General features: G+C 33.9%; 1 protein-coding gene and 1 long non-coding RNA gene across 4 annotated transcripts in view; one reads left to right on the top strand and one right to left on the bottom strand.

Moving 5' to 3' along the window:
- The window catches only part of QPT (quinolinate phoshoribosyltransferase), a 33,463-nt gene extending 18,972 nt beyond the window's left edge, over nucleotides 1-14,491 (top strand). For 2 of the 3 annotated variants that reach the window (XM_039036309.2, XM_039036311.2), the window contains exons 9-12: nucleotides 9,184-9,360; nucleotides 10,349-10,416; nucleotides 11,360-11,477; nucleotides 14,268-14,491. In XM_039036309.2, coding sequence (XP_038892237.2) covers nucleotides 9,184-9,360; nucleotides 10,349-10,416; nucleotides 11,360-11,456 — 342 coding nt within the window. In that variant the 3' untranslated portion in view covers nucleotides 11,457-11,477; nucleotides 14,268-14,491. Of the gene's footprint in view, nucleotides 1-9,183; nucleotides 9,361-10,348; nucleotides 10,417-11,089; nucleotides 11,156-11,359; nucleotides 11,478-14,267 lie in introns of those variants that run through there. The other variant, XM_039036310.2, reaches the window with a different exon arrangement.
- A 2,131-nt stretch (nucleotides 14,492-16,622) lies between these two features.
- LOC120081232 (uncharacterized) lies at nucleotides 16,623-20,514 on the bottom strand. The gene is made up of 2 exons (XR_005482728.2): nucleotides 19,903-20,514; nucleotides 16,623-16,978 (listed from the first exon to the last, which is right to left on the bottom strand). It is a non-coding gene; the product is annotated as an uncharacterized LOC120081232 (long non-coding RNA).
- Nucleotides 20,515-22,055: the final 1,541 nt, after the last annotated feature.

The raw sequence follows: 22,055 nt of genomic DNA, 5'->3' as shown, positions 1-22,055 counted from the left end.
TTTCAGTCATCGAAGAGTCGCCGTCAGTGGGAGCCACCGCATCAGACTGCGCCAATCGGGCTTCTCCACATAGAAACGAGCCGAACCCGCGAACGACAGATGGATCGTTCGGTCGCGATCGGAGCTGGCCGTGAAGAGCAGACGAACAATGATCTGGGAAGAATCGACCAGCAGATGGATCGTCCGGCGCGATCGGAGCTAGCCGCGAAGAACCGACGAACTACGACCTGGGTAGAGTCGACCACGATCTGGGCAGAGTCGGCGACTTTGGCTGCGAAGAACAGGCTCATCGGTCTAATCTGAGCAGAATTGGTACTGATCTGGAGCAAACCAGGTCATTTCGGGTTGAACAAGGGTAGATCCGCGATGGACAGACCCGACCCTTCGACTTCCGCCCCAATCCAGTGGGTTTTGCGCCGGCCAACCCTTCCACGACAAGGCCTTCGCTTCTGCAAGGAATGACGTCGGGCGGAGAATGAGCTGGCTATCTTGAACATCCCAGCCGACCGGCAACCTCCTTCCAGTCAACAGTGACAGCACCGTTCCCAGCCGCTTGTAGTTCAACCCATTACCTAGACGATGTGAGATAACGGTTGGCTTACCTATAACAACAGATTTTTGATTTGGATACAATGTTCGATGCAAATGCCCAACCAGTTTATTCAGAAAATCCGGTAAACTCGTTACCTATTTTGCCTAATGTTTCCTACTTATCTGGTTCGATGGGTAATTCTGCAGGATTTATTGTAGGGGAAAAATTAAATAGCCAGAATTATTTCTCCTGGTCCCAATCAATCTGAATGACCTTGGAAGGGCGTCACAAGTTTGGATACTTGACAGGGGAAATTCCAAAGTCGGCCCCAGGTGATCTACAAGAACGAATTTGGAAAGGAGAAGACTCGTTACGTTCTGTTTTGGTGAATAGTATGGAACCCCAGATAGGAAGACCACTGCTATATGCTGCAACCGCCAAGGATATCTGGGAGGCAGCGTAAGATCTATACTCTAAAAGACAGAATGCCTCTCGGCTATATACGCTCCACAAACAGGTCCATGAATGCAAACAAGGGTCCATGGATATTACTTCTTATTTTAACAAACTATTAATATTGTGGCAAGAGACGGACTTGTGTAGAGAGATTGTCTGGAACTGTCCACAGGATGGGGCCCAATACTTGAAGATTGAGGAGACAGATCGTGTTTACGTGTTCTTGGCTAGATTGAACCCTAAATTTGATGGTATCCGTAGTAGGATATTGGGCCAGCGGCCGACTCCTTCACTTAGAGAAGTCTGCTCTGAAATACGGCTGGAAGAGGATCGGTCGTGTGCCATGAATAATCCCATTCCTACTACTGACGCAGCTGCCTTCGTCGCCAAGTCGTCCAGTGCTGATGGTGATAAAAAACCCCCCACCTGTTTGTGAACATTGTAAGAAGCTTTGGCATACAAAGGACTAGTGTTGGAAATTGCACGAGAAGCCCCCAAACAGCAGGCGACGATAGTCTCATGACAAATCTAATACTAGTTGTGCTCTGGTAAGTGACTCAGTAGATGAACAGACTCAGAAGCAATCTTCCGGTGACAGTAAGCACAACTTGAGTACAGTTGGGTTGAGTGCGATTGCACAGTCAGGTAATTTCCCTTCTTTTGGCCTGATTAGTATAAATGGGAAAAAACCATGGATTGTGGATTCAGGGGCCACCGATCATCTTACGAGTTCCTCAGAGTTATTTATGTCATATAACCCAAGTGCTGGTAATGAGCGTATTCGTATTGCAGACGGGTCTTTTGCCCATATTGCGGGAAAAGGCAATATCTCTCCATTTAATGGTTTAATTCTGCGTGATACCTTACATGTGCCTAAAATATCGTATAATTTGTTATCTGTCAGTAAAATAACAAGAGATTTGAAGTGTAAGGCGATTTTCTCACCAGATTCCGTTTTGTTTTAGGATCTGAAATCGGAGATGACGATTGTCACTGCCCGACACGATAGGGGACTATACTTCCTTTCTGACGAAGCTTCCTCTAGGAATGATCATCAAACTGGGTTTATATCTTTAAATTTCTTTGTTTCTGAACATGATGTTATGTTATGGCATTTCCGTTTAGGACATCCGAATTTTCAATATGTGAAATATTTATTTCCACATTTATTTCGCAATGTTAATACTTCTTCTTTTAATTGTGACGTATGTATTCGTGCCAAGCAACATCGTGTTTCTTTCCGTTCTCAGCCTTACAAACCCTCGAGTCCGTTTTCTCTTGTTTATAGTGATGTATGGGGTCTCTCACCGATTACTACTTCCACTGGAAAACGGTGGTTTGTCACATTTATAGATGATCACACCCGCCTTACCTGGATTTTTCTTCTTACTGACAAATCTGAAGTATCATCTGTTTTCCAACAGTTTTATACAACTGTCAAAACTTAGTTTAAAACAAAGATTGGGATTTTACGAAGTGATAATGGGCGAGAATTTTTTAATGCCTCCTTCAGGGATTTCCTTGTTTCTAAGGGTATTGTCCACCAGAGCTCGTGTGCTTATACTCCGCAACAAAATGGAGTAGCTGAGTGTAAAAATCGGCATCTGGTTGAAGTAGCCCAGTCTCTTATGTTATTTGCTACTCTTCCGTCATACCTTTGGGGAGATGCAGTTCTCACTACTGCCTACCTCATTAATCGGATGCCCTATCGTATTCTTAATCTTCATACTCCTTTAGAATTGTTTAAAGAGTCCTTTCCAACTACTCGATTGATCTCTGATGTTTCTTTCGGGTTTTTGGTTGTGTTGCTTTTGTTCACTCCCATGGTCCAAACTGCACGAAATTTACTCCTCGTGCTCAGAAGTGTGTCTTTGTTGGATATCCATTCCATCAACGTGGATACAAATGCTATCACCCGTCGTCTCGTAAATACTATGTCTCCATGGATGTCACCTTTCTCGAGGATCAATCGTTTTTTTCTGTTAGTCATCTTCAAGGGGAGAACATAAATGAAGAGACTAACTGGTCATCTTATGCTATTCCTTTAGAGTCAGCGTCCATTCAAACCTTGTCTAACCCTAGTCCTGAGCATGATAGTCTGGTCCTTCCTACCAATCAAGTTCCTTGGAAACCTTACTACTAAAAGAATCTCAGAAAGGAAGTAGTGTCACTTGTTGAACCAGAACTTCCGGCTCCAGTGCAAGAGTCAGACCCGCCATCAGGTCCAGGTATGTATATTCCTTAAATTAATGATGTTGATATATGTATGGAGACTGATGAAGGCAAGCAAGACAAGGGAGAAGGAAGCAGTAATACTAAAAGAGTAACAGAAGGGGAAACTGTAGAGGATGAAATGATTAAAACTGCAGAGAATGAAATGATTCTTGCCAATGATGATGTGGAAGATACTACTAAAGTTTCTGATACACAGATAGTCGATCATGGTGAGGAGCCTGGAGAGGTGAAAGAACGTGATGCATCGCTTGATCTTCCTATAGCTCTGAGGAAAGGTACTCATTCATGTACTAAATACCCTATGCATAGTTACATGACGTATAGTAATCTGGCATCCGAGTTCAAAGCATTCACTACTAGTTTGGACACTGAGGTGGTTCCAGATGACATAAGTGTTGCAATGAAAAAAACCAGAATGGCGGTTTGCTGTTATGGAAGAAATAAGAGCTCTAGAAAAGAATAGAACCTGGGAACCAGTGGCTTTGCCTGAAAGGCACAAGACAGTTGGATGTAAATGGGTGTTTACTATAAAGTACAAGTCAGATGGGACGATTGACCGGTACAAGGCTAGACTTGTTGCAAGAGGGTTCTTATTTGTACAAATGGTACTTCGAACTTGGAACGAGCATGAAGAAATTAACGATCCTCCTAGCCATTATCCGACTGCAATAATTCTTGCTAAGAAGAACGCCCATGTTGTGGCAATTCCACCCAGAAGGTAATGGGTTACTCCTACAGCACGTCCTTGGACAATGCTCAAGGCTCAGGAAGTTTTATTTTCCCAGAATGTATCCTAATTTTTGGCCTAATTCTTCTTCTGATGATCGATTCAATCAGATTATTCTGAAACTTTTTCACCTGTGGCTAAATTTAACACTATCCGAGTGCTCTGATCAGTCGCTGTGAATAAAGATTGGCCTCTACACCAACTTGATGTTAAAATGCTTTTTTGAATGGGGAACTTGAGGAGGAAGTCTATATGAGTCCCCCTCCTGGGTTCGAGAGTCAATTAAAAAACAAGGTGTGTAGATTGAAGAAGTCACTATATGGATTAAAACAGTCTCCAAGGGCCTGGTTTGACAGGTTCACAACTTTTGTGAAAGTACAGAGGTATGTTCAGGGGCATTCTGATCACACTCTTTTTATAAAAAGATCAATATCAGGGAAGATAGTTGTTCTTATTGTCTACGTTGATGACATTGTTTTATCTGGGGATGATGATGTAGAGATCATGAGGCTCAAAACAGAGATGGCTAGAGAGTTTAAATTAAAGACCTCGGGAAGCTATGATACTTTCTGGGAATGGAAGTGACTCGCTCAAAAGAAAGTATATTAGTTTCTCAACGAAAATATACTCTGGACTTGCTAAAAGAAACAGGTATGACTGGGTATAAACCTGTTGACACACCAGTAGAATATAATGTGAAACTCGGTGATAAGAATGATAGAATTCCTGTTAATAAAGAAAGGTATCAGCGGTTAGTCGGGAAGTTGATATACTTGTCTCACACAAGACCTGATATTTCTTATGCAGTAAGTGCTGTGAGTCAGTTTATGCAAGCTCCTTGTGAAGATCATATGACAGCAGTTGAACGTATTCTTCGGTATCTAAAAGGAACTCCTGGTAAAGGCTTAATGTTCAGGAAAACCAATAAACGATCTGTTGAAGCCTACACTGATTTTGACTGGGTAGAGTCTGTTATTGATAGAAAATCGACGTCTGGGTATTGTACGTTTGTCTGGGGAAATCTAGTCACCTGGAGAAGTAAGAAACAAGAAGTTGTTGCTAGAAGTAGTGCTGAGGTTGAGTATCGGGCCATGAGTTTAGGGATTTGTGAAGAAACCTGGTTGAAGAAAGTTTTATCAGATCTCAAGCAAGATAATGAGCTTCCGATGAAATTGTTTTGTGATAATAAAGTTGCCATCAGTATTGCAAACAACCTAGTTCAACACGACAGAACTAAACATGTAGAGGTAGACAAACACTACATTAAGGAGAGGTTGGATTGTGGAAACATATGCATCCCTTATATTCCTTCAAATCAACAAGTTGCTGATATACTTACAAAAGGGTTACTGAGACAAAGTTTTGATTATTGTGTAAGCAAGTTGGGCCTTGTCGATATTTATGCTCCAACTTGAGGGGGAGTGTTAAAAATAGGGTTATTAACCTAGGGGCGTTTATGTAATTGTGTAGACCCCTAGGGTTGTCTACTGTCTATTTATACAGTGTGTCCTGTGTATTCAGTGTATCAGATTTAAAAGAATAAGAAAAAGTCTTTATATCGTGGTTTTTCTCCCTGTACTAGGGTTTCTACGTAATCTTGTTTTTCTCTTCCCTATTCTTTATTTTTAACAAAAATCAGCAGAGAAAATAATAGAATTAGACTTTATATAAGTTTATCGTAACTTTTATTGCTCCTTTATCTATCTTTTGCAGAATTTGCAGTCTGCAGAATCCATTGTTAAGATGTAGACAACAGAAAAACAACGTAGAACTTCAAACAATCTCTCACAATTATGCTCCACCTCAAGAATCCTTTAGGGGACATTTGAGGCAAGAAGTGGCATTGTGAACTCTAGGAAGTTCTAAAGTCTAGGGAGTTGTGAAGTTGTGGGTCCACAGAAGTGTTATCAAATGATTTCCTGAAGTTCTATATAAAATGCATTGGACTTTATCTTTCTTTTGGTTGGTGTAAGGAGTTAATAAAGCATAAAACTCATGTTTTTTAGTCGTATGGTCTACAAACTCCTTGAATCAAAAAAGGTATGGAGTTCATAACTCCAACTCCCGATGCCAAACACCCCTTTAATGATCTCTTCCAATCTACTCAAAATACCCCTCTATTTTCCCATTGTTTGTCTTGCGCCTGTACAAAAATATGAATAAAGAATAAATTATTCTTTCCTTTTCCTTCGGGTTTTGTCACACTTTGACTAATCAAGAAGTGATATATGTCATCTCTCTCTGTTGTCGTTTGGGGGAGTTTAACTTTAGGCATGGGAGAAAGAATTTGTGTGTCTGGAATCCCAATCCTGTGGGAGGATTTTCCTAATTTCCTTTTTTGTTTGTTGGATCCTTATCCGTCTAGTAAATCTGTCTTTTCAGTCCTTTTGGGGATTGAGATTCTTTATTTAGAAAGTTCTATATCGACGTGTGAACACTCTGGATAGACTCTCGAGGAGGTTGTCGTCATTACTATTAGTGGGTCTTTTTTGTTGTATTCTCTATCAAAAGGCGGAGGAAGGCCTAGATCACATCCTTTGGAGATGCGAGTTTGCACACTCTATCTGAAATTTGTTCGTCCAAATGTTTGGTTTGATGTTTGCCCGTCAAATGGACATTAATGTTATGATTGGAGAGTTCCTCCTCCATCTGCGTTTCCATGAGAAAGGCCATTTCTTGTGGTTGACAAGGGTGTGTGCTATCATGTGAAATCTTTAGGGAGAAAGGAACAATAGTGTTTAGAGGGTTGGAAAAGGAGCCTAGTGATATTTGGGCCCTTATTAGGTTAGTTTCTCATTGGCTTCTGCTTTGAAGTTTTTTTATAAGTATTCTTTAGGCACTATTTTGTTTGATTGGACCCCTTTTCTTTAGCCATGTTCCCTTTTTGGGTTTTTTTTTTTTTTTTTTTTTTGTCTTGGTATTCTTTCATTTTATTTTATTTTTTAAATTTAGTGGTTGCTTTATCCAAAAAATACATATATGTACCTTCCTAGGAAAGGGAAGCCTGCCTGTATATTTTGGTGTTTGCTTCTACGATTGCAGGTGCCAACACATTGCGGTGGGTGCTCTTGTACTGACTTGAATTTTTGCTTAAAACTCATTTCTTATATGCGCATCACAAATCCCAAGACCTTTCACCATGGTGCTCAATGAAAAATTTAGGATTCTATGCAATTAATTTGGTTCTACAACCTAACAAATACATTACATTTGTGGAAACCTAATGTTTGTTTATCTTGTGTGGTTTTATACTCATCGGTATGCTTATATCTCTTTAACATAGGCTTAAAAGTTAAAACATGGTGTCCAGGATATTAAAATCCTATGGGGCAGTTTGTTTCAAGGGTTTGGATTGGATGAGTTAGGCATCCTAAGTCCAACCTTTGTTTAGGGCATGGATATAGGAAGCCTTGGCTTCCTACATCCTTTTTCCATGGGTTTGAATAGTGTTTACTATTCAAACCTATGGGTTACCCCTGTTTTTTTTCCCTTTTTTTCCTAATTTAATCTAGGAAGTACGTCAACCAACCTTTGGATACCACCTTCGGTGACCACCATGGCCAACTCCGGCTACCTCCCTCCAACGATCGCCGCCAGCCAACTCCGGCGACCGTCGGCAGCCAACTTCGGCACCACGCCACCTCTGGCAACCGTCGCCGACCAACTCCGGCCGCCACTTCCGGCGATCGTCATCGGCCAACTTCGGTCACCACCTCCTATGACCGTCATCGACCAACTCTGGCCGCCAACTCCGGCCACCACCTCAATGACCGTCGTCGGCCAACCTCCAGTCGCCATTGGCCAATTCCGACCACTATTGATCAACCTCTGGCAACCCCCCTTCCCCCCACAATGGCAAAATTTCGACCACCAACTCTGTTGGCCACCTCCAGTGACCGCCACCAACCAACCTCGAAAAACATTAATAAAAATACTCTTAGTATATAACAAATTAGACAAATTTGTATATAAAAACACTTTTAAGAAAGAATTGCAATACATATATGTTTTCTTATTTTAATGAGTTTTTATCAAAAGTGTTTACTTAAAAATGAATTTTTGAAAGATATTTTTTTTCTAAGTCATTCTAAACATGCCAATAGACTGCAATTGTATAATTATATTTATTTAGGTTATATGTGTAAAACTATATATGTTTGAAAGCTCTAATTTAATTTAATAACATTTTAATTGTTTTTGTTAGTCAATTTAACTAGCTCGAAGACTTGAATCATTTTCTAAACGTGAAGATTTAAAATGTTTAAAACAACTTAGTGACCAAATAAAAACTAAAACTTAAAATTTATGATTTTTTGTTCCTCAAATGTAATTTGATAAGAAAAAAAAAAATATAGTTTTTTCAATCATTGGATTTAATATTAAAATACTAGTTTATTTCAATTTTAAGTCAACGTGTTATGGTAAAAAAATTGATCATTTTCAAATTAGTTAAAATGACAAAAGTTTGAAATTTTATTTCAAAATCTAGTAAGATTAAAATATCAAATTATTAAAACAATAGATTAAATAAAATTATAATTTTAGTCAAAATCTCTATTTCAAATTTTTTTTTAAAAAAATATTCTTCTAATTTTTTTAGTTTATTTTAAACTTAACTATATTAAAATAATTAAGATGACAAATTTAAACTAATCTAAAATCTAACTGGTGATTAAATACAAGAAAATATTTCACAAACTAAATATTTATAAATATGTACTTTATTCTCAGGCTACTTAAGCCTGCACTCCAAACACAGGTTTCTTAAACTCAAATTTCTAAAACTTGCACTCCAAACACAGTTTTCTTAAATCCAGGCTACCTAAACCTCCCGGTCTAATCCCCTTGGCTTAACATTTTCAAGTTTAAGATTCTAGATGGTGCTCACCAAATGCCCCCTATGAGTTTCCTAGTAATTAAACATTATAGGGTTAAATAATGGTTCCTTAAGATAAGTCGAGGTGTTTGTAAACTGAACTCTTGTGGATATAAAAAAAATGTGTGCACACTCATGTATGTATATGCACTTGTAACTCCGATTTTGTTCCAAGTGAAATTAAATTGTCATATATTACAACTTGGTTGAACCCAAATGTTCTAGATTTATTATTTCTTAAATGTTTAAGAATTAAGATTCTCTTCTTGATATGGCTCAACATGTTAATTTTTGTTTCTATATTGAATACCTTTGGATGGAACTTTTTTTTTTTAATTATGTTTTATCGATTTTTAGGTTGAGACCAGGACTCTTGAGGAAGTTCATGAGGTACTACACTATGCAACTCAAAACAAGACATCCTTAACTAGGATGATGTTGGATAATATGGTAGTTCCACTCCCAAGTGGCGATGTTGATGTGTCCATGCTTAAGGAGGCTGTAGACATCATCAATGGGAGATTTGAGACTGAGGTAATGTTTAATATCAGCATAGCTTACTGTATAAAATTTGGATGATTGAGCTGATTGCTTTTATCAGAAAGTAGATAAGGCATGGTTAATCCAATGTTTGATTTAGATTATTTCTTTGTAATATAAGTAGTAAAATTGTTTAAGAAGTTTTCTAGTAATATTACTTTGCTTGGGGAAGAAAAAGGACTTTCATTGGACTTTAGGTGTCGGGAATTTAAAGTCTACTGATGGCCTTTAGTTTTGCATATAGATAGTATATTTCGCTCACATGGATGCCTATAAGTAAGGATATTTTTTTTTTATCTTAGGCTGACTAATACATTGAGTTATTAATGGATTTTGTTTACTCACAGGTGAAGGTGATAAATAGTTGTGTATTAGGTTTTGCCCTTTTGAAGCGTTTTAGTTTTGGTTCACGTAGCATTTAAGTTTGATAGATATTTGATAATGTGATATGCCTACACTTAACCCACCTTATACTAGAGTGTCTGGTTTATAATTTTGCATGAACATTATTTAAAAAATGATTGACAAAAATATTGGATTATTCTTCTTAAACACATATTCTTATGGACATAATACAAATTTGGTTTAAAATTATATTTTAATCTTAAAATATTGAAAACTGTCAATGTTTAATCAACCACACCTTGATGACAAAATGTGTTCGAGGAACAAAGTAAAATTAGAAATACTATTGAGATATTAGAATTATTTTAGGCATTAGCTAATGGGGTTTGTCAGAGAAGTGGTGATAGATTCAACAGTTTGGGGGGTACAAAGGCAGGTAGATTCTTAATTAAATTTTGGATTTTGACATCTTCTTTACTCGTTTTTAGCTTGAATTTGCATCTAGGAGGATGCCCTATCCTGTAAATGCTCTGTAGTTATATATATATATATATATATATATATATATATAATTACTTCTATCCATTTTGGAAAAAAAATGATATCAGATTTTGATTCGCCTATTTTCTGGTGGCAGGCTTCAGGAAACGTTACTCTGGAAACTATACAGAAAATTGGACAAACTGGGGTTACTTACATATCCAGGTATAGGGGTTACTATATTATGCCAGCTATATTTTTTGACACATTAATGACCTTATATGGGGAAATATTTCTTCATTGCGATGTATTCCGTATATTGAAGCCGTATCTCCTTCACAATATCCTCCCTCATAGCATTTAGTGTTGGCTTGTATCTTGCATTTCACTTCATAACATTTTACTGTTGGTCTAGTAGTGGAATTCTTGAACTCACCTTCACCTTCTCCCTAAGGTACCATAATATCCACACATCATTGAAGTTCCAAATCCATGTTTATAGTGCAAACACTCTATGATGCTGTTTTCAGTAATTTCGGCTCCAACCAGCTTAAAACAAAACAGTGCATCTTATATTTGATGGAGACATGAATGTGACATAGATACTGTTACCAATTGGTTCGAGATCAAATCATAGACATTGTTAATTTTGTTATCCGAGTATCGAGTCTAGTGATGAAGAATGTTGGTCTCTGCCAGTTCTGCTCCATGTAACACAGAGCAAAAGTAGTCTGGGAAACACTAAACTGCTGGAATGCCATTCAAACAGAGAAACAATGTCTTGAGTTAAAATATACTGTCAAGGAAAATTTAAACATTTTAAGTAACTTTCATTTCTATTTAGAAAAAGATGAAGCAAAAAAATAGTTCTAAAACAGTGGGAATTTGGTTTGAACAGGGAAAACTTTGAAAACCTGCCACACAAGTAAGAAGAGAACCTTTTTGTTTTACTGATTGCCTTATGTTCATATGATTCCATCTCATCTCATATTCTCATCACAGGATGGTATGTTTGTGCTATTATCTCTTTCTTTATTGCAAGGAAAGAACATTTTTTTAGCAAAGCCTAGTGAAAATGGGGATCATGCTATAGAAACTAGGGGGAGTCTTTTTGTTATATTTTCCAATAATCTTTTATGACTTTATATATACATAATGGTCTTTGCAGTGGTGCGCTGACACATTCTGTGAAAGCACTTGATATCTCTCTGAAGATAGACACAGAGTTGGCCCTTCAAGTTGGAAGACGTACAAAACGAGCCTGATTCTGAATCCCCACGGATTTGGTAAATATTTATCCACTCAATCTTTTTAGAACCGTCTCTTATTTTTTTTTTATTTTTTTATTTTTTTTGAAAAAATAAAAATTTCATCGAATTAGACTTGGTTAAATGTTGCAACTTCTGCTGACTATTCAATTTTTATACAAATTTGAGTTTGATTAATGCACTAATTAATCATCGAACAACTTTTTCAAAACTTGCAAATTTTGACAAAAAAAAAAAAAAAAAGCTATTATGTTTGTTTCCACCCTTATTGATTTTGTATCATGCATATGTTTTATAGTTTAATGAAAAAAAAATATGAGAATATTATTTTTAATGCAATTTTATAATCAGTAAAAATAGCAACACTTTTTCCAGTTTAGTTAAGATGTAATACTTATCTAAGTTTGTATAATTTGATGAAGGGTAATACTTGGGTGCATCTAGGGCATCGCTCATCTTTATGTATTCCTTTTCACCACTTACATCTAAAAAGTATTAAAAATATTTCAAAAAAGAAACCAACAAAATTTATCACATGACAAGTTGTGATTGGACAATTTGGTAGGATTTATAGAGATAGGAAAAGGCAAAATTTATTTCAAAATATTAAAATATTTCAAAAAAAGGAAAAGACAAGATTTACCACATGATAAGTTATGATTGGATAATTTGGTAGGATTCACAGAGGTAGGTGATGCTCGGGATGCACTCAAGTTTTTTCTTTTCTTTTCTTTTTATTTTTTTTTTTTGGTAAAATTGAAAGTTGAGTAAAAAATTAGGGATGAAAGTTTGATTTTTTTTCCCCAAAAATTTTTTAAATACTATTTTCAAGGAAAATAGTACTTACATTGCTGAAATCTGAACTTATCTACGCATATTGATTTGATGGTATGAGAAGTCCGAAGAATTGTCTTTTTTTCTTTCTTTTGTTTGACAAATTTTTTTCAGTATACGCACCTGATTCACATTTAGGGTAAGTTTGGCATAATTTTTGGTTTAAACACTTTTTTCTTTAACTACTTTCAACAAAATTTCTTTCAATAACAAATTTTATTGGTTAAGTATTGATTATAAATATTTCTTGGAATTATCTTCGGTAGTCTTTTTCCAATATTCTTCTCTCCATTATTTCTTCAAATAATGTTTGTCAATCAATTTGAATACTTAAAATGCTTTTTACTTGCAACCAAACTTTGTAGATTTTTCTAAAATACACTTTAGCCATCTAAAATCACTCAGGAAGCCTAAACACACCTCAAATTAGTAATTCTTCCAAAATTGCTTATGGAAAAAAAAATGGATTTAGTTAAAAAGTACTTGTTTTAAGTCATTTCAAACATACCCTCACTCTTTGATATCGAACAAAAAAAAGAATGATGTTTCCATGATCCTAACCTAGTTGGATATCTGTAGCTTCTTAATTCGTGTTAGTTATATCAAACATTTAAGCTGAACCAAGATGTCTTTGTGTGGAAGCAATGTCTTCTTTTACAATTTTTTTTGGGTATCATCTAAGGGGACGTTTGAGGCAAGGAGTAGGTTATAATAGTTTGTGTTTGGGGTATAGATTATTTTAATTTTGATTGTAATAGTATGTGTTTGAGGGGTAAACTATTTTAATTTGAGAAGGAAGTAGTAAATACTGTAGCAATGAATAAAAAAAAATGATGAATGTAAAATAGTAAAAATTGTAGCAAATAGTAAATACGGTAGCAAATGGGGGTTTTGAAATAATGTTGACTGTAGCTAATTGAAAATACAAAATAGTATTTACTATAGAAAAAGGTGGTTATTATAGTCTTAGGATAGTCTTCGTCCCAAACACATCTTAAATGTTCTGGTTGTAGCCTGAAATAATCTTTTAAAGTGTTAGAAATTCTATTTTGGTCCTTGAAATTTCATACTTATTCCGTTTTAGTCCCTAAATTTGTAGAAATTTTGTTTATGTTTCATTACCAATAGTTTTAGTATTTTTCACAATCATATATATATAGATGTGTGTAATAAACAAACAAGGGCCAAGCCCAACCCGAAGGACCAAAATATTATTTAACCTTCTTTTAAATTTGTGTATTAGCTGAAAAGATTGTTGACTGGAATATATACCTCTTTCATCTTGTCAAATAGTAATTGAGAACACACAAACACATCTGAATGAAAATTTTCGAGTACTATAATGGTATGCTTTTTTATATATACACCATCTTTGTTGATTGTTTGTCGCAAGAGTAGAAACGCCACGAATTAAAATAATATATGATATAATGATATGTGAAATTGTAAATATAAGTAGTTACTCATGTAATATTACAAATTAAGGGGTTGTTTTGGCCTTCAACTTCAAGTAGGTGGAGTAGGCTATTAGCTGCAAGTGGGTGGTGTGAGCCCTCTCCATATTTGGAACTCCAATTATTATAATGGGTAGTTCCAACTATTATAACCTACAAGTAACTATAGTATTATTATTAGTATTTTTTTTTTTTTTTGTTATACCATTTGTTACACTATGTCTTGCTCATCCCCTGTCTCTCGTTTGTTACACTATTTCTTGCTCATCCTCTCTCTCTTTCTTACAGTATTTACTATTTCCTACAAGCACAAACTATTATAACATACCAACTATTATAATCTACTAACTATAGTAACTAACTCAACGTCTCAAATAATAATTTTCTAACATTGATCTCCATGGATTTCAGTGCTTCTTGGAAGTTACTTTATGGAACTTATGAATTGTCCAAATCATATGGTTGCGTGTAGTGTATGGCTGTAGAAAAAAAGTCCTTAATATATTTCTCTCTCTTGCAGGGATCAACCAGCCAAGTGAGATGGCTTTGCTTTGGCTGAAACTCACTTTATTACCCGTGAATCACTCATTTCCTTGATGCCAAACAATAAATAAATAAAAAGTGAGTGTTTTACTTTTCAGTCCTTAGAGATAGTTTTTCTTTCTACAAAACCCCTCTTGTGATGTTGTAGCAGCCAACCTTAAACTTTATATCATCTTATCTATTATTTATTTCCAGCAAAAAGCTGTTTCCTTTTTGCCACCCCCTCCCTATCAATACTTCCTCTTTGTATTTTTTTTTTTTTTTTTTCTTTCTTTCTTTTGTGATTCTTTCCGACCATGCTCCTTTAATGCTTTCTCTCTATCTTTTCCCCCACCTTGTTTTCTTGTTGTCAAAACGTTAGAAGGCTGAGACACGAGTGTCTTGCTTTTGTGTAGGATGCTTGACCCTTAAATTTTTATATGAATAAGATGTTGACTCCCATTTTCTAGGTTTTCTTTTGGGTTTAGGAATGCTTGTAAACAATTTGCAAAAGTACCTTTCTGTTTCATTTTTAATAAATTACTGATATTAATAGGTAGCTTATCAATGTGGCAAAATGCTGATTTGGGTTGTGTTAATCTATTGGTGATGGACTTGTTCATTAGATATGATAATTTTAGAATCTGTTTGACTGGTATGTATTTTAAGTGGAATAGGCTGCTTTTAAGATCGGGAAAAATACTTTCTTGGTTCCTAGATTTTGGGTTTAGTTTTTATTTAATCTTTAGATTTCAAAATGTTACACTTTTAATCTTTAAATTTTGAGTAGGTTTTATAATATACTTTGTCATTTTTGTTTCGGTTTTGTTCTTAAGTTTAGAGATTTCACTAAATACTACAAATATCAATTTATACTCTTGAAGCTTGGGGTTGTATCAATTTAAATCATAAATTAATAATTATAACTATTTAAACCCTGAAATTTCACAAATGTATTAATTTAAACTTTTAATTATGTTTTGTTAGGATAAACATCATGTGAGACTTATAATTTTACAAATAAATCTCTAAGCTTACCTAAGCAAATTAATTTAAACTCAATTAAGACTTTTTTAAAGTTATAATCATCTATTTTATTGAATCAACATTTGAAGTTTACATATATGTAAAAATTGATGCATTAACGATTTTTAAATATGACAATTTAGAAGTTTAATTTTGAAAAAAAAATGGCTCACACAATAAAACTAAATCTGAAATGTGTAAATTGATACACTTATAAAATTTTATGATTTAAATTAATATAATTATTAATTTTATATTTGAATTGATACAATCCGAAAGTTAAGGAATATAAATTGAAATTTTTTCTCTAAGAGTAATTATGAATTGAAATTTTAAAACTAATTTTAATAGCAATGGAAAAATAGTAAAACTTAATCAATAATATTTTAAGCATTAAACTAAAGATGGAAAGTGGATATTCAATGAAAAATCAACGTTAAAATTGTTAATCTTAAAATTTGTAGACCCAATTGAAACAAAATTCATGTTCAAGGATAAAATTATAACATTTTGAAACTAAATTGAAATCTAACGAAAATCTTAAGAACTAAAAGTGTGTACATTTTGAAACATAGAGACTAAATAAAAATTAAACTTAAAATTTATCAACCAAAAAGATATTTTTTCCGTTAAAGTTTTAAGGTGAAATTCCACACAAATTTGATCCTAAAACTTTTAAGGCTCTCTAGGGTTGTTAATTTTAGTCCTTTTAACACCCAGTTCAATATTTATTGGACATAACACAATGGAAGTACATTATTAGAAGAAAGCAAATAAATGCACAATAAATAAAATGAACTTGGTAAGTAGTTCAAAACGAGGGCATATTAAATATACCACATGATTTTGATCGAATGTATATTTTGTTTCACCATCGTCATCTATATTCCAAATTCACATTGTATCGAAGGCTTAATTTATACCTACAATACATTTTTAAAAATAAAGAGATTTTTGTTCGAATGACTCAATCTCAATAGTTTTAATGTTGAATGACCCAATTCTAAAAATTCAATAAAAAGTAACTTTTTAAGCACCCACCACTTCAATATCGCATTAAGGATGTCTCACTCATTGCAAAATCGTTAGAGGTCTAACGCGGTTATCATTTTTAATCATTAATTGTTCGAATATTGATTTTAAAAAAACGATGTTTGATCTTTAGAAAAAATATCAAGATTGAAATAAATATCGCGTTAGCGCTCTTGATTATTTCACGATAGGGGAGACGTCTCTAACACAATAGTGTTCTATGACATCAACAAAAGGTTAGTTTTTATTTGTTTTTTAAAATTAAGTCATTAACGATTCTAGAATTGGTCATCAATGAACATACAAAATAATAATAATAAATAATAAATAAATAAAGGTGTAGATTACAAGCTTGGTTGGTTTGTGTAAATATGAAGAGGGTGGTGAATTGAAAGTTGAAAGCAGAATCTGTCATCATCTTTGTTGTTGTGTTGTTGTGTCTGTGGGAGGTTCCAACCAACCAACCCCTTGCTTTTATAATGCATTTGATCAGAGCATAACATGTTATTTTATTCCATAAAAGCACCAACCCTCTCATCTTAGGGTTCCCCCAAGTTATTCTCCACTCAAGGGTCACTCATGCCCTTCGTCACCACGTGTCATTCTCCAATTGCTCCATGCAGAAGAATCACTCACCTACTACCTCGGATTCTGTCAAGAAATTTCTTTTATATATATGCTCAAGTCCGGACACACCTCGACTAATCACACAAGTTAACCTATTTGATCCTACAACATTTGGGGTGTCAAAAAAATTCTTAAAATATAAGATGATTGATTTTCACATAAAATTCATAAAATTTGGGTGTCAACATTTGGATGGTTCCACATATGGGCTAGAGAAAATTTAAGATTTAAATTTTGAGTTTTTCCACAGAGAGAAAATTCTTCCCTTGTTCCTTTAAACAATTGTTACTTTCTCTCTCTACACTTTTCTTCCAAAGAAAAAAAAAATCTCTCTTTTTCTCTCCAATGCTCTCCTTTCACTGAAAAAAAAGCCTCCCTTCCTCTCTTTCTCTGACTCTAATAAGGATTCTCACTCTAAAGATATTCCATCACTTTTTGTTTTCTCCAAATATGAAGGTAGATGTGAACAAAGAGAGTTTATAGTCCTAAACTAAAGTTATCAATTAAAATTCTAATAATGGTATTGATTAACCCTTAACTTCAGCAAGTGTTTCAATTTACACCTTCAATTATATTTCATTTAGATCAACATACTATGAGACTTATAATTGTATTAATTAAATTTCGAAATTTTCACATGTGTATCAATTTAAATAAGATATCTTTTAAGAATCGCCCATGCATCAATTCTTACTTGTGGCGTAGGCTTCTTTAAATGTAAGATAAACAAATGGACTATTGTAATTGATGCATAGTTATTTTTAAAAGAAATCCGAATTGCGAGTCTAAATTGATTCTTTTATGAAAGTTTAGAGGTTTAAGTGATAAAATTATATGTTTCACAAAATATTTATCCAAATGAAACATAATAGAGGGTATAAATTGATACAATCAAGACACGGAAAATTCAGGATTTAAATTGATATAATTAATGGTTAAGAATTTTAATTGATACAACTTCAAAGTTAAGGAATATAGATTGATATTTTTCTTGAAAACATTAAGAGTAAGCCTAGTCTGAACTAGGCCCAAATAAAAGCTTCGTTGCTAATGGTTGAAGCTCATGCCCACGGTTAAACCATTATAAATCCAAAAGCTAAGCTAATGGATTGCATTAAATTTAATAATATCAAAATACTTTAATACTCTCTCTCACTTGGAGACTTAAAAATCTGTAGAAGGCACAACAAATAGAAATCAATTCTACTTAGAGAGAAAAAGATACTATAGGAGTTCGTATATACGACCTCTAAATTAGGTACCATGTTAAATCACCACTAAACCCAAAAAGTTTAAGTTGATGGGTTAAGGTAAACTTAATTGTATCAATATTAACATTCTTCACAAGCTGCCAAGTGGTCCATAGTTGATACTTTGATCACACAAAAACACAAAAGCACAAAAGCAAAAATCCATATTGATTAGAAGCTCTATGTTATATTGTTATTCCTATTTAAAACTTTTCTTCTCTCCATCAATAATGAAAGCAACTTTTTCCAAATCACAGTGATCAAAAGGAGGAGGGTTTAGGCCATCTGTTTAAGCTTATAGACAAAATAAAGCTACATCTTTGTAATTGGTAACAGAAAGAGCACTACTTAACAAAGAAACTTGTGGCAAGTGGGGATTATGCCAAGTCATGTCATTTGGGGTTTTCTAGCCGACCAAGCCCCAAAAATTTACATGAATTTGATGGTCTCTCTTTTTTCCTCTAAGTTATCATTATGATGAAACCATAGTACTAAAGTTTATTTGACAATTTTGGAAGATACCTTTCCTAGATGATATCATCATAATTAATAAAAAAGTGCTTGACTTTTTGGTTTAGAGGCTAATTTTGTTCTAAAGTGGAGGAGAGAATATCAATTTTTATTCTATTATTAGAGATTGATCCAAACCTCAATCCCACATGGGTTTATATTTGTTATTTGTTAAAGGATTTTAGTCACTAGAATGGTAGAGGTTAATATTTGGGAGTAACACAATGGGAAAAAAGTCAAAAGTACCTCTTAAATGCTTTGGAAGAAAAGACTTTTTAAAGTGGTTTTAACCCAAGTCCTTCAATGAAGAGCACTAAAAAACTATGTTAAGAGTATATAACTAAACATTTGGGTGAATTGTTATTAATCTTTACTATAATTATAATGAAGGTACTTTTGCGGCAGACAGGAAAAAGAAGAAAGAAAAACTATGTTTTTAAAAAAGGTATTTGAGATGACTATTAAGAGTATCATTTCAATGTGAAATATTTTTTTTTGTATTAATATTAATTAACTGTTTCACTTAAAAGCACCTTAAAATGCTTTTTAAGAAATTTCAAATTCCTTTCTGATCATGTGACCACACATCGCGAAAATTTTAACAAGTTCTTTTAATTAGTAAATTGGAAAGACAAAAAAAAAGAAAAAAAAAAAAAAAAAAGAAGTTACATTTCCTTATTTAAAAAAAGAAAAAAGAACCAAAAAAAAATGCATAATAACTAGTCAAAATACAAGAAAAAGTAAATTTAATGGGTCAAGATCACAATCAGATGAAGAAAAACAATATGTGGGCATCCAAAATTGCAAAATCCATTGAAAACACATTAAATAACTCAAAAATAATTTTCAAGAAAATCCCAAAGTCTAAAAAAGGCAGGGTCATGGTATGAACTAAGGTAAGGGCCCAAAGTGGTTGCCATCCTCATTTTCCAGACAAACACTATCCAAATCATATATTGACTTTAGCTACCACATCTATAAATATATATAAACATGTATACACACACATACATGTCATATGGAAGGGAATCTAACATAAACAAATGAAGAGGGCAAAGGATCATAAATGGTGGGACCAGAGTAGCTCTAATTTGACAAAGAATTCACAATAGAAAAATAAAACATGCACAGTTTTGAATATAAATTCCCCATCAAAAAGCAGTGATTCAAAGGAAAAAAATAACATACCCTTCGTGTATAATGTGGAGATGAGTCAGGGTAGATGACTAATCCGCCCATGGGCGGCGCTGGCAGTACGTTTTTTTCCCCCTGCCCGCCCAACCAACGCCATATGCATATAAAAATGACGCAAACATTTTCACAAACACTTGGTGTGCATTTTGGACCATTCGCTTTGTCTATTCATATTCCTTCAAAAAAAAAAAAAAAAAAAAAAAAAAAAAACCCATTAAGAATCAAATCCAAACGATGTATTTTAAACTAATGAATAATGGATTTGCTGCTGAAAAATGCCAAGGAGATAACGCAATTGAACGAGGGGAAAAAATCAATGGATTCCCAATTGAATAATAATTGTTTGAAAAGAAAGAAAAAAAGTAGAGGGGCTTCTTATCTTTCGGCGAAGCTTGTCAGCACATACGTCCTTCTCTTGAGTCTGAAGACGTTGTTGTCTCACCAAACTAACGCCAAAATCCACTCTCTATGCTTATGTTTGTCGCCCGTCGCCCATTGCCCATTGGCCCTCGCTTTCGTTTCTTCTCTTTTGGTCTCCATCTCACATTTTTTTGGATTTGTTTTCTTTTTTTTTTTCTAATCATCATTTTGGGTAATGGTTCATTTTACATCATAAACTTTATTATTATTTTTCTCAATAAGTTATAGAAAATACCTTTTAACTAACGTTGTGCTTTGTTTCAAAAATATTTCTAAACTTTCAAAAGTTTTAATAATACATTTGAATCTACAGAAAAATGTTCAAAAATACCTTTATTGTTAGTATGTGGACAAATACTGCTAGTATCTCGTTTAAAAAAACACCTCTAAATTTTCAAAAGTTACACTTAGGCCATGTTTACTAATCCGTAGTCAAATTGCACCAATCGTAATAGTTTTTACATTCATGTATCAATTATAATGAACCTCAATCACAAAAGGAATGAGATTCTTTTGATTGTGTTTACTACACAATTGATGCAGTCGTAATAAAAAAAATTCATTGGTATGTTTACTCTGATAACGTAATAAAAATGGTAAATAATGAAAAGTTAGTAAAAAAGAGGATGTGGGTCCTACGTAATAATAAAATATAATTGGATTGATTACCCTCTCTGGCACAATAGGATTACGTTTTTCGATTTCAAATTTCATAGTAGGGTCGACATTTCATTACAATACAGGACACTGGTAAACGTAATCAAATAGGACCTATTTTTCAAATTACCATTGATGAATTACGTTTACAAGGTAGTAAACATGGCCTTATTATGCCTTAACCTTTTTAAAAAAAAGTTAACAATACTTGTACTATTAGTACGTGGATGGAAATCATTCATGTACATTAATCACCTCCCTCTTCTATTTCTTTTTTTCTCCTCCTATTCAATTATGGTCTAACACTGCTCTATTTTCTCTCTTTTATTTTTCTTTCTTCTTCGCTACTCTCTTACTCCTCTTCTTTCATTCCTCAATATCTAAACTATCCCCTTCAATTAAGTTATAGGTTAGCAAGAAGAAAGAGTACAATGGAATCACCAAAAGACCTTAAAACTTGAATGTTTTGATTATGTTCTACATTAGTAGTTGAAGATGTGTTAATACATCATTTGAGTTTAATATACAAAAAGAGAGATCTGTTGAAAATTTGGGTCATAATTTTGAGAACAACCAATATGATGAAATAGAAAAAATGACTAGTCAGAAAGTTCCCCATGATCAAAGATGATATTCTTTGTTAGTTCTTTTTGCATTTGACATCATTTTGTTGAGTTTTGAGGAGGGATTTTGATTTTGGGACTTTGTGGAATTTTATGCTTTAACGTCGCTTGAAGTTTTGGGTTCTGTTTAGTTTGTGAGAAAATTGAGAATTGGACAAATGAAGAAAAAATAAAAATTTTCTATATGACAAAAAAATTGATTATATTAACGATAAAAACATTTTAAAACTTTTTTTAAGGGTTTAGAGAACTAATGCATCTTTTGAAAGTTTAGAGATATATTTTTAAATGGGGTACTAATCGATGTCAAAAAGAGCATGTTTTTACCATCTATTTTAGTACTTTTCTTTAGCAAAAATAGTACTTTATATGATATTTTGACCTCGGGTTGTCCTAAATTAGACAAAATGACCAATCACATGTCTTTGAATTGTCTAAAGTGTGGTC

Source organism: Benincasa hispida, chromosome 7, assembly GCF_027475165.1.
Source record: "Benincasa hispida cultivar pf3 chromosome 7, pf3_genome.v1.1, whole genome shotgun sequence".
In the NCBI taxonomy this organism is placed as follows: domain Eukaryota; kingdom Viridiplantae; phylum Streptophyta; class Magnoliopsida; order Cucurbitales; family Cucurbitaceae; genus Benincasa; species Benincasa hispida.
The sequence above is the reverse complement of the archived record's forward strand: the minus strand, read 5'-3'. Positions and strand labels throughout refer to the sequence as shown.